General features: G+C 43.8%; 1 protein-coding gene across 2 annotated transcripts in view; it reads left to right on the top strand.

Moving 5' to 3' along the window:
• The window catches only part of SLC35F4 (solute carrier family 35 member F4), a 197147-nt gene extending 187222 nt beyond the window's left edge, over positions 1 to 9925 (top strand). For both annotated transcript variants that reach the window (XM_065404139.1, XM_065404138.1), the window contains exons 5-8: positions 2252 to 2377; positions 4659 to 4851; positions 7480 to 7569; positions 9684 to 9925. In XM_065404139.1, coding sequence (XP_065260211.1) covers positions 2252 to 2377; positions 4659 to 4851; positions 7480 to 7569; positions 9684 to 9925 — 651 coding nt within the window. The remainder of the gene's footprint in view (positions 1 to 2251; positions 2378 to 4658; positions 4852 to 7479; positions 7570 to 9683) is intronic.
• Positions 9926 to 17038: the final 7113 nt, after the last annotated feature.

The raw sequence follows: 17038 nt of genomic DNA, 5'->3' as shown, positions 1-17038 counted from the left end.
CATTGTTACAAAAAGTGGTGGATTTTTTGCTTGTTTTTGTGTGTGTGGTTTTTTTTTCTCCTAAAGAAACAGACAATGAAAAGTACAAAAATGTAAATGACTTACAGCTTGCCTGGGTTGGCCCTGTAACAAAGAAAGGGGGACCTTGCTGTATATGCTGTGGGACTGTCCAACAGTCAGGTAGCTGTGAAAAGAGATGGATGCAAGAGTTGAAATGGGTCTCGGCTTACGCAGCCAAACCCTAGCCGAAAATCATATCCTCGGTTATTTATCTACTAGACTGGGGGTTTACCTCTGCCACAAAGACTTTGGTTCTTAAGGGCTTCCGTGATCACCAAGCATATGATTTTACAAAAATGGAAGAGTAGGCTTATGCCCAGACTAGAGCAATGATATTGGAACCTGTCTCACTGGGCAGCCAAAGAAAGACTAGCTTCGTGCCATAGAGAGCAATTGTAGGAATTTGAAGAAATGTGGGCCCCATTTCTAGATATGTTTGAATAAAAAATGTTGAGCTGGCTCAAAGAATGCCAGACGTCCATTCCACCTAACCCTTTCCCCCACACCATTCCCGCCCCCACCCCCACAGTCCTCACTCTCCCTCCATGCCTTATTCAAAAAGCAATGTTCTCTTGCTAATTATTAACAGTCTCAAACATACGGAAAAGTTTCCAGGCTGTTTGTAATACACTGTTGAAAAACTCAGAATTGGGGTTAAGGGACTCCCCTCATGTTATGACAAATAGATCCAAAGTGATTTTGAAATGGAGCCTCAGTCCATGATCAGAGTCATGGGAGCAAAATGCCGGTTTTAAAACTGACCCATCAAATCTTTGGTGAAATGTGGCTTTTTCAACTATGTTCTGAATATTTTGGTGTCATGTTGTTTAACAGTGTAATGAAATTATACATATGGAGCCCGATTTTCAAACACTGTAGCCTGATCTTCAGAAGGTCTGAGCTACCACAGCTCCCTCGGAAGTCAATGGGAGCTGCGGACACTCAGCCCCTTTGAAATTCAGACCACTTGTTTACCTATCTAATTTTGGTCAAGATGACTAAATCCAGAGGGGACGATTTTCAAAGGCACCAAGGGCAGAGAGGTGTCCTAGGGAAACTTAACTGCCATCTGCGTCTTTGAAAATCTCCCCAGCTTTAGGTACCTAACTTCAAGCAACTATGTTTGAAAATTTGGCTCCTTAAATGTAATAGATCATTAAAAAAGATGGCTTTCCGAACACAGCAAAGGGCCAGTTTGTGAAGCCCTGGTTCACATTAGTGAACAGTTGCCCACACAAGCAGTCCCCCTGGATAAAGTGCTCCCGCACATGAGGAGAGGTGCACAATCTAGCTGTACTTGTTGAGATAAAATCCACATTCCATATTCTCCAGTACTCTCGTTCTAAGTTTAGTGAGAAACGCTAGCTGGGATTTGGTGCCAATGGGAGTTAGGCACACAGGGTAAAATTTTCAAAAGCACCTAAGTGATTTAGGCCTTGACTACCTGGGAAAATCACAATTGGATCTAGGACCCTAAGGCCTTGTCTACATGGGGAAACTGACTGGCATAGCTTTTGCGGAATAAACTATTCTGCACAGGCTATAACTCCAGGTGTAGATACCATTCCACAATAAAAATGACGTCTATTCCAGAACAGAATGTGCACACAGGGAGGTCTGGCAGGAAAATTTATTCTGCAGTGCTATGCTGGTCATTTCCCCTCTGTAGACAAGGCCTGCAGGTCCTAAATCCCAGTGAGATTTAAGAGCCAAAATCACCTAGGTGCTTTTGGAAATTCTAATCACAAATCCCATTGGAAGTTGGGCACCGAACTCCCTTATGGTTCCTTTGAAAATCCAAGACACTATCTCTAGCCTTACTAAAGACTTGTTTTGTCTAGCAGCAAATTAAGTTGTATAGACGATAATGTGCTAGAACAGTCTTAATCTTGGGAATCATTGCACCAAAGTGGATGTTAATCTAAAAATAATGTACGATAAAAGTTCTATCAATAGGTGCCATGAGACTGTGTGATGTTATAAACCCATATAGTTCATGATGCATATACCTACATTACTATCTGACATCTTTCTCAATAGTTACATAATCACCTATTTAAGAGGAAACTAGAAGAACTAAAGTTAGAGAAAGTAGCTGGTAACTATCATAAAACCACACCGAGATAATCTAATCTCTTTCCAAGCAATAAAGTTCCTCTGAGCTTTAAATTTCTTTGTTTTGCTTGTACAGATTGTGGCAGCAATAATGGCAATCACAGGAATTGTTATGATGGCATATGCAGATGGTTTCCATGGCGATTCAATTATCGGGGTAGCATATGCTGTTGGATCTGCATCCACCTCTGCACTCTATAAGGTGGGTCATAATGTTTTGTTAATAGCAGGGAAATATTCTTACTCCCTGCCTCATGCGTTAAAAAATGCACAAGTTGAAAGCAAGCCAGGTTAAAAAATATATAAGGCTCACCTTTGCTGCATAATTTATATTCTGAGCAGGAAGTGTCAGAAAAGTTACTACAGAGATAATTACTTTGTGACTGCCAAGTATTCAGAGGGGCTTTGCTTCATGAGCCTTTAATGAAATCTCTATTATTATACTGCCGGAAGATTATCATCTATGATTTCATCGTTTTTTGCCATGGCAATTTATTGACGCTATTTATAATGGGCTTGCTACGCGCAACAATGAGAAAATATTGAATGCTGTTAAACACCCTGTTTCTTTGATGATGGCAAAATCCTCATCTCTTCTGCACTGCAGATCTCTATTGCATATTCCATGCTCGTTCTGGGTTGGGAACTCCCATCCAGGACAATGGAAGTAGTACATGCAGCATTTGATTAGAGGCGCGCAGGGCATGAGATTGCACAGTTCTACCCCAGAGGTTCTACTTCAAGGTTTTATTCGAAGGAGTGCTCTCCTTTTACCTTGATTGACACTTAGTGAGAACGACACTACATGCACGCAGGTTCCCTGCCATTAATGGGGTGGAGTGTGAAGCAGAAGGTGGATTGGTGATGTGGAAGGGATCTAAAGCTAGCTTCTGGCTTCATCCTTCATTGTACGTGTCAGGTTCACCGTGAATAGTCACTAGTCACTCAAAATGTATGAATTTGGGTCTATGGGGATGAACTCTGCAGTGATTTACACCGCTTGTGATCCCCCCCCCCCCCCCCGACTTCAGAGAACCTATGGGCCTGATTTGGTTTTTGAAGGAGTCATTCGTGATTTACATCCGCGCGAGGTGAGAGTCGAGCCCTGTCACTCTAAATATTTAACCTGTCTTGGCTCCAGGGTTGTATTTTATTTACATTTGTTCCTTGCAAAATATTTTAATATGGTAACGTTACCGTTGCTGGCTCAAAGCTGGCCCCATTTGTACTGTGAGAAGGACGTGGTTGAGTTGTGTGGACACAAAACTGAGAATGGGGATCACCTGAGTTTTAATCCCAGCTCTCTCTCTCTCTCTCTCTCTCTCTCTCTCTCTCTCTCTCTCAAACTCTTTCTTTGAGGCCATGAACCACTGATTTAAGCCTTGATTCATCAAGGTATTAAGCTTGTACCTAACTTTAAGCACATGAGTGGCGCCATTGAAGTCAGTGGGACTACTGGTGTCTAAAATGAGGCATGTGCTTAAGTACTCTAATGAATTGGGGCCGGGAGCCCAAATGTTCATGAAGGTTTCCAATTTTGGGTGCCCACCTGCAGCATCGGCTAACTTCAGCCGTGGTTGGAGCTGCTCTGCACCTCTGGAAAAAAAACATTGCTAGGTGCTGGATACGCACAAAGGAAGTGCCTGCCTTGGGGAGACAGACCAGACAGAGCCATGGAGAGTAGTGGGACAGAAGTTACATCATACACATGAAGGAGCCAGCCAGAAGGGTCGTGTCCTGACAGCAAGGGGTGGATTGTTTAACCCTTCCTCATGTGCATGAGTACTCACACAACCAGTTCCATTCAAGCCAAAGGATCTCCTCACATGCATACATGATTAAAGGACTAGAAAACATGACCTATGAGGGAAGATTGAATAAATTGGGTTTGTTTAGTCTGGAAAAGAGAAGACTGAGAGAGGACATGATAACAGTTGTTACAAGGAGGAGGAAGAAAAATTGTTTTTCTTGACCTCTGAGGATAGGACAAGAAGCAATGGGCTTAAATTGCAGCAAGGGAAGTTTAAGTTGGACATTAGGAAAAACTTCCTAACTGTCAGGGTGGTTAAGCACTGGAATGAATTGCCAAGGGAGGTTGTGGAATCTCCATCATTGGAGATTTTTAAGAGCAGGTTAGACAAACACCTGTCAGGAATGGTCTGGATAATACTTGGTCCTGCCACAAGTGCAGGGGACTGGACTAGATGACCTCTCAAGGTCCCTTCCAGTCCTATGATTCTATAAGTGCTCACCAGGAGAGCAAGGCCTATAATGTTTTAACAATACAGGGCCAGATCAGTCTCTTCTGTGGTAATAGCCACTGGAGAGGGTCGGGGAGGGAGGGGGGGGGAATCTCAAAGACCCTCTTGCAGAGCTCTTCCATTATCAAGGGGAAAGGTTGGTCTTGCAGAGCTTTGCAGACACGGGAGAACTTCACTTGCAGCAGGATGTAACTGTTTTAAAATCTTCCCTTTTCACCACAGGTTTTGTTCAAGATGTTTCTTGGAAGTGCAAACTTTGGGGAAGCTGCTCATTTTGTTTCCACTCTGGGTTTCTTCAATTTAATCTTCATCTCGTTTACCCCGATCATACTGTATTTTACGAAAGTGGAATACTGGTCTCCCTTCTCTGCCGTGCCGTGGGGTTATCTGTGTGGAGTAGCCGGCCTCTGGTTAGGTATTTGCAGAACATTTTTTTCATTTTTCTAATGCCTCATTTTATTTACTGCAGGATCACCTTGAAACAGCTGCCCACATGAAAATTCTCCTTTCTCTAAATGTTTCAATGGCAGAGTTCTTTTGTAGCTAAAATCGCCATCTCATATCCCAAGGGACACCACTAGGCCTGCTTGGAAAATGGTTAACATAGCTCATGAAAACTTGGGGGCGGGGGAAAGTCCAAATTAAAAAAAATATGCTGAGCCGCTCTAGTAATTCTATTATCAGAGGGGTAGCCGTGTTAGTCTGGATTTGTAAAAAGCAACAGAGAGTCCTGCGGCACCTTATAGACTAACAGACGTATTGGAGCATAAGCTTTCGTGGGTGAATACCCACTTCGTCAGACGCATGTAATTCTGTCAGTTTTTACGCTCACATTTTTATAGTGGTGCTTCAGCTGCCCCATTGTCTTACATACAACTGGCTTATTTTAAAATAAACTTGATGTAGCTGCTTGTATTTAGTTAGTCATCCAAATGTTAGTTCTTGGAGCACTGTCCGTTAATCATTTTGTTGTTATTGTGCTAGCAACTAGAGGCCGACTCAACCAGAGCTCCTTAATGCTAAATGGTGCAATAGCTTGTGCTCCACTTTGGTGCAAATGAAAAGCTGCACGGCCTTTAACTCCTTTAAACTCCCCTGCTCCATTTACAACGTTTCCTCTTTCAAAGAACTGTTGCTAGTGCTACTGAGTCTGCGAAGAGAACCACTGAAATTGACCCAGGTCTGCTTTACACTCTATTTCCTTTGCTAATAATGAACGTGTCCATCTGTTTGGAACCGAACAGATTTTTTTTATCTCAGTCATACACTAAATGGAAACACTTTGGGGAAAACTATTGTTTGTGCCTAGATGGGCTTCCCAGCCTCTCAGAGTCTGAATCAGAAGGGATGGCAGAGGTGTTGAGAGATTTGACTCTCTTCCACTTGCTGCCCTAGACCTAATTACATCCACTCTAAGAGCACCAAGGTAGGTGTTATCATCCAGGGAGCTGGTTGAATACGGACTTTAAAGTAGGATAGAGCAGCTGCTGCACAAAGCAGGCAGAAAGCCAGCATAAAATCCTCAGTGTTGTTAGCTCTGTGCCATGCCCCTTCCTGATAACACCAGGATAGGAGCAGGAGGTGTGGCCATGGAGAAGAGGGGCCTGGCTGGGGTGCAAGGTGCTACTGCACAACAACATTCCCACACTGATAGAATGGCCCTTGGGAGCTGTTTCCAGCCAGTGCAATTTGCAGCAGCAGCCCTGAGGCTGCTCTAAGTTGTACTGCGGCCAAACTCTCTACTACCCAGCTCCGGAACTGGGGGATGGGGGCATAGTTTGGCTGCACCTGAGGGCTCAGCCCCAGAAGCCTAGCTGAGCTCAGGGGGATCTAACTTAGCTGCATTCAGAGGTGATGTATATCTGAGTGGTGGTGGTAACAGCAACGCGTAATAGAAATAACACTAGTCCAAGGGGATTGAGGCTCAAGAAGTTGCAAAACAGGGGAAGCAGGAAGGGAAAACCAAATAACTGATGAGTCTGAATCAACCCAGTACCCCCACGGGTGCTGTATCATACAATATAGTGCAGTATAGCCTGTCCTTCAACTGCCTGCACTTTAAAATCCCTTTAAAAAGATGGGGGATTTCAGTGACGCTCTAATAGCTTATAATCTTTCACTTGGCTAGGCCTCCTCATGCTGCAACATCCATTTAGTAGCTATGGCCCTACGTGTAAGGGATTGTGCATCCAAAAAGAACACCTCCCCTCTGGTACCTGCACTTTTTAAAGCCCGTGAAAGGGAATTCAGAATCCTCTCCAGTTACGCTCTCATCTCATCCACTGGCCACTTCCCCGTGAACTACAGAGTCGTTGCAGCAAAGAGTCCTGTGGCACCTTATAGACTAACAGATGTATTGAGCATGAGCTTTCGTGGGTGAATACCCACTTCGTCGGATGCATGCATCATGCATCATGCATCCGACGAAGTGGGTATTCACCCACGAAAGCTCATGCTCCAATACGTCTGTTAGTCTATAAGGTGCCACAGGATTCTTTGCTGCTTTTACAGATCCAGACTAACACGGCTACCCCTCTGATACAGAGTAGTTGACTCCCTTCTTTTTTCAGTGACTGAACAAAAAGGACAGGGCTGTCCTGGTAGGCGCATGTGCTTCTTGCTGCCATGTTCCTTTCATGGATTGTGTAGCCAGAGGCAGCACCTCCTTAGCTGGTGAAATGCTACCCCCCGCTCCATTCCTGGCCTGTTGAGACAGCAGAAGTCCACCCTAACCCAAGAGGGACTAGTCTGAGAACAATCCTGGTTTCTTTTGTGGATAAGGGTGTAAAGCTTCGGTTCAAGCTTCAAAACAGGAAAGTGGCCCATTTTGAATGAGCAGGTTTTTTTAACATGAACTTACAGCCAACCCTTCTCTCCTTCCCCATGCTAAACTTACATTCACGTTCTGCTCATGACACATGCAGGATCAGGCCCTTGACGGGCAAGAACTTAGAGTGCCTGATGTAATTTAAAAGCTGAGAAAATCCGTTTGTTATTATTTTATTACTTCCAGCGTCTCATGTATCATTCTCTTTCTTTACAGCTTTTAACATATTGGTAAATGTTGGAGTTGTGCTGACCTACCCCATCCTAATTTCTATCGGGACAGTGCTCAGTGTTCCTGGAAATGCAGGTACAAATAATGCAATTAATGAATAAAACTCATAGACAAATGTACTAACATTTGAAGTAATTTTTAAGGGCACAGGATGTTGCCATATTTCTTCAGAAAGGTTTCCTAATGTAACCCTTCTGCCAGGTGGAGCCAGCTGCAACCAGGGCCGGGTTCAATATCTAGGGGTTCCTTTCCATCGATACAACACAGAACCGGCTCGAGCCCCCACCCAGTAACCTGGGAAATTGACACATCATCCCTGGGTGCCTCTGAGAGGCAATACTTCCCCACTCGCAAGCACAGAGTCTGAGTGTAGAAAATAAACTTTTAATAAAAGCAGGGAAGTGACTCGGCATTAATTTGGGAAAACACCGCAAACAGGGTTCATAAACCTAAACCATGAGTAAGAGACCCACCCCCAAGTAGGTTGGGCAGTGTCCTTGTCCCCTCAGGTTCTTAAGTCCAGCAACCCAAAAGCCCCCTTCACATGCTCGACCCGTCTCCGCACACCACTCACAGTTGCTGTCCTTGGCCAGTGCAGACCCAGAGTTCAGAGGTGCATCTGTAGAGTTCACCTCCCTCCCTGGTTGGAGGGGGAGGGGGTAAAGAGGCACCTTACTCATTCCACTACTCGGGCACTCACCGCCTGCTCCTGCTGGCCACTTGATCCCTGCTCTCGCTGTGCCTCTCTGCTGCCACCAGGCCAGTCACCTGCTCACACCACGCCTCTCCACCAGCCGCCCTGTTAGCCGCTCGTCATGCCTCTCCACCAGCCGCCCTGTTAGCTGCTCGTCATGCCTCTCCACCAGCCGCCCTGTTAGCCGCTCGTCATGCCTCTCCACCAGCCGCCCTGTTAGCCGCTCGTCATGCTTCTCCACTGCCACCCTACTGGCTGCTCGTCATGCTTCTCCACTGCCACCCTACTGGCTGTTTGTTGCACCTCTCCAGCTAGTTGTTCACCAGCTCACTGTCAGTCACCTTCTGCTGCCCCTTGCTGTGACCTCTGCACTTCAATTTCTCAGTGATTTTAGCTCTGTGCAGACTAGCCAGTAACATAGTCTTGCCACAAGTGGTTGCGGCTCTCATTAAGCAATTTAAAACAACAAAAGAGGCTCCTAATAAAACCTATTTAGCTCTATTCTTTGAACTGTTGGAAGGAACAGGTTGAACCAGTCTTAAAGAAGACCCTTATTGAGGGTGTGCAGCCTCCCACACAGGTAGGCAGACTACCTACCCCTTACTTTCACAGGGCTCTGACATTCAAGCCCTTGGCTTACCAAGGTTCTTTCAACCGATGGTGACCCCCTCCTTTGGGACAGGTTAAGCACAGTCCTGCTTTTCTGTATTCCCACAATGATTACAACATTGGTAACCATATTTCACTACCCCTGCATTTCGTACTAAGGTGATTTGTACCCAATCCCAGCCAAAGTTGACCACTTTGACACCGCTGTATCTGCTAAATATGTAAGCAAAATAGGAACAAATTGTATTTACATAAACATACCCAAATCTCTCCCCCTCCCAGCTAGCTGTCAGGGAAGCATTCATTCAGACCCTGCTTATACTAACTTAACTCACATTTTAAATAAACATGAAGCTGCCAACACTAGAGGTGTGCAAGAGGTTTAAATTTTGCAAGTGCAATTTTTCACTGGGAAATTAAAAGTCAATATATGATTTTCCAGTACATGTAACTCCCCTAACAACCTATGGGCTAGGTTGTGCACCTGGGTGGGCTATCTGTTGCCGTGGTCTGGGGCAGGGTAGGGGTGGGTGGAGCTTTGACTCCGCCTCCCCAGCACAGCTGAGCCAGTGCCAATGGAGGAGTAATCTGTGCCAAGTATAGGACTAGCAAAGATGACTTCCTCTTTGCTCCATGGGGAAAGTAACCAAGGACCAAATTGTAACTCTGAGTTTTACTCAAGGCTTGTGTGACTTCTACAATCTAGCCTTAATATTGAATGACTTACAGTACACATTACTGTTAAAACAGAAGGCACGGAGGAAAAGCGAGGCTTTCCAATAGAACTCACTGTTAAAGTTATAGGAACCATACAAGGCTCGTTTCGACGAAGCCATACCACGCAGAATGATAGTATTTGATTTCATTGTCTTTTCCCCCATTGTAGCTGTGGATCTCCTAAAACATGAGGTGATCTTCAGTGTAGTAAGGTTAGGTGCCACAATCATCATCTGCACTGGATTTTTGCTAATGCTGCTGCCGGAAGAATGGGATGAAATTACCCTGCGATTCATCAACAGCTTAAAGGAAAAGAAAAGTGAAGATCACGTAGAAGATATCACAGACTCCAGTGTGCATACAAGGAGCAGAAGCAGAGCCAACGGGACAGTGTCTATACCACTGGCTTAAAGCTGGCGAACATTTAATTGCACGTGAATGTATATTCTGTGAATATAATTTAATTTTCTCACTACTTGTATGCTAAAATGACAGTATTACTCTGAACTGGGGATGAATTATAAAATAAATGATAAACACATCAATAATAAATGTTTACATTTATACACTTACAAAGGAACAGGTGTAAATAACCACAATAAATTTTTTTGTAATGAAACGTTAATCTGCATTCTGTTTACTTGCCTTTTAAAAAAAAATCAAATCCACTGTGCAACTTGACAGCTGTGCTTCTGTTAGCAAAAAAGGGGAGGAGTGAAGTCTTCAAAGGCCTGATTTGTATATTCGTTTAGTTCCAGCAGGCATCTATATCCAACGTTAAACATTCGTGTGCTTTCCAAATGTAATGATTTGACATTTTTACAAGGTGGTACCAAAAAGGCAGTGAACTCATTTTAAAACACCCAATCAAGAATCTTGGAACCCTAAAATGTGAAGGAAACTGAGGTCTCCCATTAAAGTTTGGAATTTTTATTAAAACATACAAATATATTCTCAAGGATATAAATTAACCTATGTAATTTTATTACAGTGCTGCTAAATATGCAGAGCAAAAACTGGAAATACTACAGTGTCATTTCTTAGGTCACAATTAAATGTGATGGTGTGAGCGTATCTCCATACATTATGTTTTACAACTGGCCTATATCTGGTATAAATTAAGGGCCACATTTTGATACCCACAAAGGACCAGATTCTTACTCACACTGAGTAATACCTTGCGCTCTACAGTTCAAACTGGTTCCAAACCTAATCCTAGCCTGGGCCCAACTCACTGGCTCTAGCTGATACTAACTGGCCTTAAACCTCGCCCCTGTGCCCAAGAACTGGCCCCAGTTGTAATCCTATGATCTGCCCCAATCCTAGTCAAGGCCAACAGCGGGGCAGCAAGTTTTATCCGAGCAGTCAGGTACAATCTGGCCCCAACTATCCCACAGCACAAAGCTTCAAGCAGGCCCCAGCCTTAAGCCTCACCCAGGCCCCTGCATACCCCCACGCCTAATGAGGATTCAGAACCTTACCTGAGCCCTAACCTGAGAGCAGGAAGTAACTCAACCCTAACCCTAGCAGTGGCCCAGAACTGGCCCCACCCATAACGTTTATCTATGCCCACTGATCAGGCCCCAGCCCTAAATCTAACCTGGCCTCACAAACAGAGCACAATCTTAACACTAAGCAGGGCCACCACAATTGCCTCAACCCTAACCACAGCCCAGACTGCTGAGCCCTCCCACATCAAACGCCTGCACCACTGCACACTTCCCCAATCTTAGCTCAGGCCTACAAACCAGCCACAAGCCTAACCCTCCCCTCCCCCCGCCCCCGTGCTCCTGACATCACCTCACCATAACTTTCGCCTGCATTGCTGAATCTGTCCCACGCATAACTCAATGCTACCTTTAGTTCACATCACCACACCTAAGGTTACCACCTTTGAAATACAACCCCCCCCCAACATCCCCATTGCCACAAGGCAAGCCTGCCCTAATCATAAGGCAACATTGCAACCCACCCCCTTCAACAACCACTTATAGTATGTAGAGAGCTAACACATATAAATACACTTGCTATCATCTTCTTGCTTCTTGCTTAAACTGTGTCCCTGGGACCACTGCAGCACCTTCAGCTGGACACAGAAACGTTTAACATTAGCTAGCCCAGTGTACAGTGAAATAATGCAACTCTTTAGATCTACATTAAAAAAACAAACATGGCAGATTAAATTAGTTTTTTGGCAACTGGCACATCCATAAAAAAATCCAGCCAGGCTAGTCAAATAGTGGCCAGGTGGACCCCTAATCACACCTGAGCCTAAATACAGACCACGGAACCCTTAACATAATCCAGGCTTCCATACCAGTCTGAAACCTAGCCCTCGCTCAGGCTCATACCAGTGCTCCACTCTCAATCCTCTCCTTATTCCTAGTCTATAAACTACCCACAGCTGTATTGCACACTCAGCTGTATGGACTGATTGCACCTCTAACCTGGGCCACTAAGCCCATCCCAATGCAAACCTTAGTTCAAGCCCCAGAACGCTGCTCCAACTCTACTCAGTTCACTAACATTGAGCAGGCGACCATTAGGATTTTGGCCAGCTGTTAGCCCTGGGATAGGGTTAGGATTAATAGGCCAGGGCTGGGGTTAGGGTTAGCTCATGGTCTCTACACGTACTTAGAGTTGTGAACAGGTCTTGGCCTAGGGCCCAAGTTAGATTTGGGGACTGTTTATGAGCCCAGGTCTTGACTAGGGATGGGCCATTTAGTGGGCGAGGGTTATGGTTGGGTCCAGTTCATGAGCAGCAGTGATGGCACCAATTCCTAGTTTGTGACGTGCGGGGGGAATGGGAGGAGGGCCTTGTGAAACAGAAAGAGATGGAGCCATTCATAATTTGGTGGGAGTTGAAAGATTTGGTCGCTGAGCCTCTTCAGAAGTGTTCACTAGGAAGTTGTTGGTACACTTCATAGGTTACTAAAGGCATCCGTCACAGCACACCTCAGGGATACGCCAATGCCTACTAATGCACAGCCTGTGGTAGCTTATTGAGACATACGCCATGCATTTATGTAGGTGAGCAACATGCAGAACTTGATGGCTCTGAATCATTTAAAATGTTTTTGGTTTGGTTTTTTTAAACCTATGACATATTGGAGCCTGATTCTGAGCTCGTTTACACAGGTGCAAATCAAAAGTAATGGTATTGAAATTAATGGATTTTTGCCCCCCAAAAACAGGTGCAAGTGAGTCCAGAATAGGGACCATTGTGATTTTCAGATATCAAGAGCATACCATTGTTAGTGATGCATTTTCTGTAATTCTAGTCATGCAGGGATTATACGGACATGATTAGCTTATGTAAACACTTCCTTTTTATGGGTGCTTGTTCTCAGTAATCCATGGATTGAATTCCTTTCTAATATAAATAACGCTAAATAGTAATCACAATTCCACTCTATGTTCATAAAAGTAATATAGCATTTTGAGTGATACTGCAGGGCATTTGATACATTGGTTAAAAAAAAAAAATCAATCTGTAGCCAAATTGCTTCCAAATAACAGTCATCTTTGACTGATTGATTTTTATGACTGTTATTACAGTCATACAATGACATTTTAAATTATAGATTGCTATTTTAAAGGAATTAGCTGTGTTTGACTTTTAAAGGATTTTTCATTGTGGCGAGTGAGACAAATATTAATGTGGGTTAAAGCTACAGTTACTAGAGCGGTTGGCCAAGATTTTCAAAAGGCACTGGTGGTTTCTGGGGCGCACAGCCGGAGCCACCTTAAAGGCGCCTGAAGCTAGCTGAAAAACCAAATCACTTTAAGGAGGCTCAACATCATTAATCACTTTTGAATAGGTTGGCTGTTTAAAACATACCAAGGATTTTTTTAAAAAACCATGCACGGCCTGCTACTGTAGTGCATATCGAAAGAAAAATGGGTATACTGACTTCCTATCCGTCACATAGCATTCATATAGCATGGACTGCAATCAGTTTGTTGCTTACAGTGTATTTGGGAAGCATTGATTATTGTGACCCACGGTTTGTATAAAACCCATGGTCATGGTGTAGTAGATGAACTACAAACCCTAGTGTTAAGAAATTGTGTCAGGCCCCCAGTATCATGAGATTAGCTTAAAAATCATGAGATTTTAACAAATAATAAAAGCTGCGTCTTTTCAGTCTTCTTCTGGTATTTGAGCCTTTGCGGGGGAGGAAGGGGGGGAAAGGTGTCACATTTTTAAGCTTTCCTCCTGAACAACAAGGACCTGAAACTGGCCTTTTTTTGTTTTTTCTTCCAATGAAAGCTCAGTTTCACTCATAATCTCATGACTCTAGGATATAGGGCTTTAAGAAAAGCTCTGAACATCATGAAACTTGTGATAAAAGCGCCAGGGTTGGCAATATTGCCAGTTGTAGGACTGGGGCCATTAACTTCAATGGGTGGAGTTTTATTGAAGATCACACTTTCTGTTTACACCTGGAGTCCTATTTCCTGGCTCTCTACATATGGAAAATTTAACCCAAAAGTCTAGTTCTCTCAAAATCCTCTTGCAATATTTGAGAACATATCAACTAACTTTCTGTTAGTTGGATTCTACTGGACCACCCTGACTTGATTTCTGACAATTTACTGCTCTGCATTAATGCAACAGATATTTTTAGTGAAAAAGCAAATACCAAAATGAAAAAAAACCCTCTTGTTAATATGCTAAAGCACAGCCACTCGGTGTGAACAGCTCCACTTCTCACTGGAGCCTCGGCAGGTACAGAATCAGGTCTTTGAGGAATTTCATCTTTAATAAACTAGGAAAAACAACTTCCTATTCTGGTGTTCCAATTTCATGAGATGTTTGTGCGTCCAGAAGGCACAGTGCATGAGTGTCCTGACCAGTCAAGTTTGGAAGAATGGGCTTGAACTTGGTTAAGTTAGGTGTAAAATATCCAAGCTCCAGTGCATAGCAGTGAACATGTCCAAATCCCGTGCTACTTAGCAAAAGCAAGAGTCTTTGCATTGAAAAAAATAGTATTGCATGTTAGGCATACTGTCTAGTCAGACTTACAGGGCCTGAGCCAAAGCCCATTGCAATCCATGGGAGTTCTTTCTACCATGAATAAAACGCAAGATTAAATTTTCCCTAAGCCCGTCACACACATTTTTCACACAAGATTTAGAGCCCCAGTGCTATATAAGAGCTAGGTTTTATGATGATGATGACCCAAACTCTCTCAAAGTTTGGGGCTATCCACACCTGGGATTTTTGGCTTGGATCCATCTCTAGTTTTATATGCTTTGGATCTGCTCTAATAATATGGGCAACCATGCTCCATGCCCCAGCCTAGCCCAGCCCTGTGCCACAGAACTGTGGCCGTTCCTCTGCGTTTGGAGACTTCAGGCCTCCTTTGAAATGGTTCTTGCATTCATTGAGGAGCAATTAGTATCTTCACACCTTTTGAAACAATTAGTTTACCTCCCCTGCCCTGAAGCTGATGGCCCATGATTCCTCTGACCTCTGTGCCATCTGATCTCTTGTTGATCCTGTCCATTTTTTCCCTTGGTGCTTGAGAGAGTCAGGGACAGTATCAATCCACATGGAGCAAGTCCAAACCTTCAGTGATGGTAGGCTTTAACGTTCAAATCATGGCTGAGGCCTAGGGCTATTGGAGCAGAAGCTGCAATAGTCTCTTTAATAGCACCCTGGTGCCTTCTGAGCATGTGAGAGCAGTTTCAAATCAAGCCACACGAAACAGACTATCAATGAACTGTAAGGAAAGGTCACCATTCCATTCAGTGTCTTAAAAATTAGACTTTACTATGGAGCTAAATTTTCACCACCTTGCCTCACTCCCCTAGATGCAGTCATGTGACCAACCTGTCCCTGCAATGCAGCTGCAGGAATTGTGCATTGTCACACCTGGATCCCCACACCTATTTTATGTGGTTGAGAACAACCATTGAGATTTGGGGGTCATAGTGGACCACAAGCTAAATATGAGTCAACAGTATAACACTGTTGCAAAAAAAGCTAACCTCATTCTGGGATGTATTAGCAGGAGTATTGTAAGCACGACACGAGAAGTAATTCTTCGGCTCTACTCCACACTGATTAGGCTTCAACTGGAGTATTGTGTCCAGTTCTGGGCGCCACATTTCAGGAAAGATGTGGGCAAACTGGAGAAAGTCCAGAGAAGAGCAACAAAAATGATTGAAGGTTTAGAAAACATGACCTATGAGGGAAGATTGAAAAAATTGGGTTTGTTTAGTCTGGAAAAGAGAAGAGTGAGAGAGGACATGATAACAGTTTTCAAGTACATAAAAGGTTGTTACAAGGAGGAGGGAGAAGAAATGTTTTTCTTAACCTCTGAAGATAGGACAAGAAGCAGTGAGCTTAAATTGCAGCAAGGGAGGTTTAGGTTGGACATTAGGAAAAACTTCCTAACTGTCAGGGTGGTTAAGCACTGGAATAAATTGCTGAGGGAGGTTGTGGAATCTCCATCATTGGAGATTTTTAAGAGCAGGTTAGACAAACACCTGTCAGGGATGGTCTAGATAATACTTAGTCCTGCCATGAGTGCAGGGGACTGGACTAGATGACCTCTCGAGGTCCCTTCCAGTCCTATGATTCTATGATTACCTTGGCCATCACCAGGACATCACCTGAGCTGCAGCTTGAGCTAACGGAGTTTTTCCATGGGCTTTGGATCAGACCATAGATTGGCAGCTGTAGCAGACACGCATTCTGTGACTCAGATGTAGAAGAGGACATACATTGAATGTAGGTTACATTTGCCCCTACACTGCACACAGCTGTTTAGGACCCTACATTGCCCATTGCCCTGATTTTTAGTTTAGACCTTTTTAAGAGGAAGGCAATAGCATTCCTAAAATACAGCTTAGTGGCTCAACCAGGGAATGCCCATAAAATCAAAGGTAAATTAAGAACATTTGATTATTACTTTACATGGATTTGTTTGAAATGAACTGGTTGTATCATTTTTAGTGCCTTCTGTGACTGTTAGCCTCCTTTACAATCACTCCAATAAAGTTTACAGCCTTCGAGTGAAGCAATGTGATAATTTTATTGTGGTCACATGACTTGGTTTGTACCCCATGGAAAGGAAGTACTGAACTGGCTGCTGCATTATCAAGTTTTTGCCTCATGTGAGGGCTGCATCAAAGCTCCCTGGCAGGAAAACAAAACGTGCTTTGAATAAATCATCTTGAGTGCTACGCCATAAAATATCGCACTTGAGAGGGCTCAGGAAAGCGACGACAATAACAATATTATCCCAGCACAGTGGGAAGACGCAACCTTTACTGGTATAAAAACTAGTTCCCTTGCAAACATATGAAACAACCAATGTGTGCGTAACTCTCATGTTGCTACAGCTTGAGATTCCAGATGTGTAATAATGAAATCTCTTAACCCTAGTACTATACTGTACATTCCAATCAATGAAATTACACTGGAATATTTTTCTTCACTCCTTGATCAGTTTCATGGAGATATACACGTTAAACAAAACGAACAACCGCAACAATCAGCCAATTTGCATA

Source organism: Emys orbicularis, chromosome 4 (genome assembly GCF_028017835.1).
Source record: "Emys orbicularis isolate rEmyOrb1 chromosome 4, rEmyOrb1.hap1, whole genome shotgun sequence".
NCBI classification, from domain to species: Eukaryota; Metazoa; Chordata; order Testudines; family Emydidae; genus Emys; species Emys orbicularis.
This window is presented reverse-complemented; position numbering and strand designations above follow the sequence as displayed.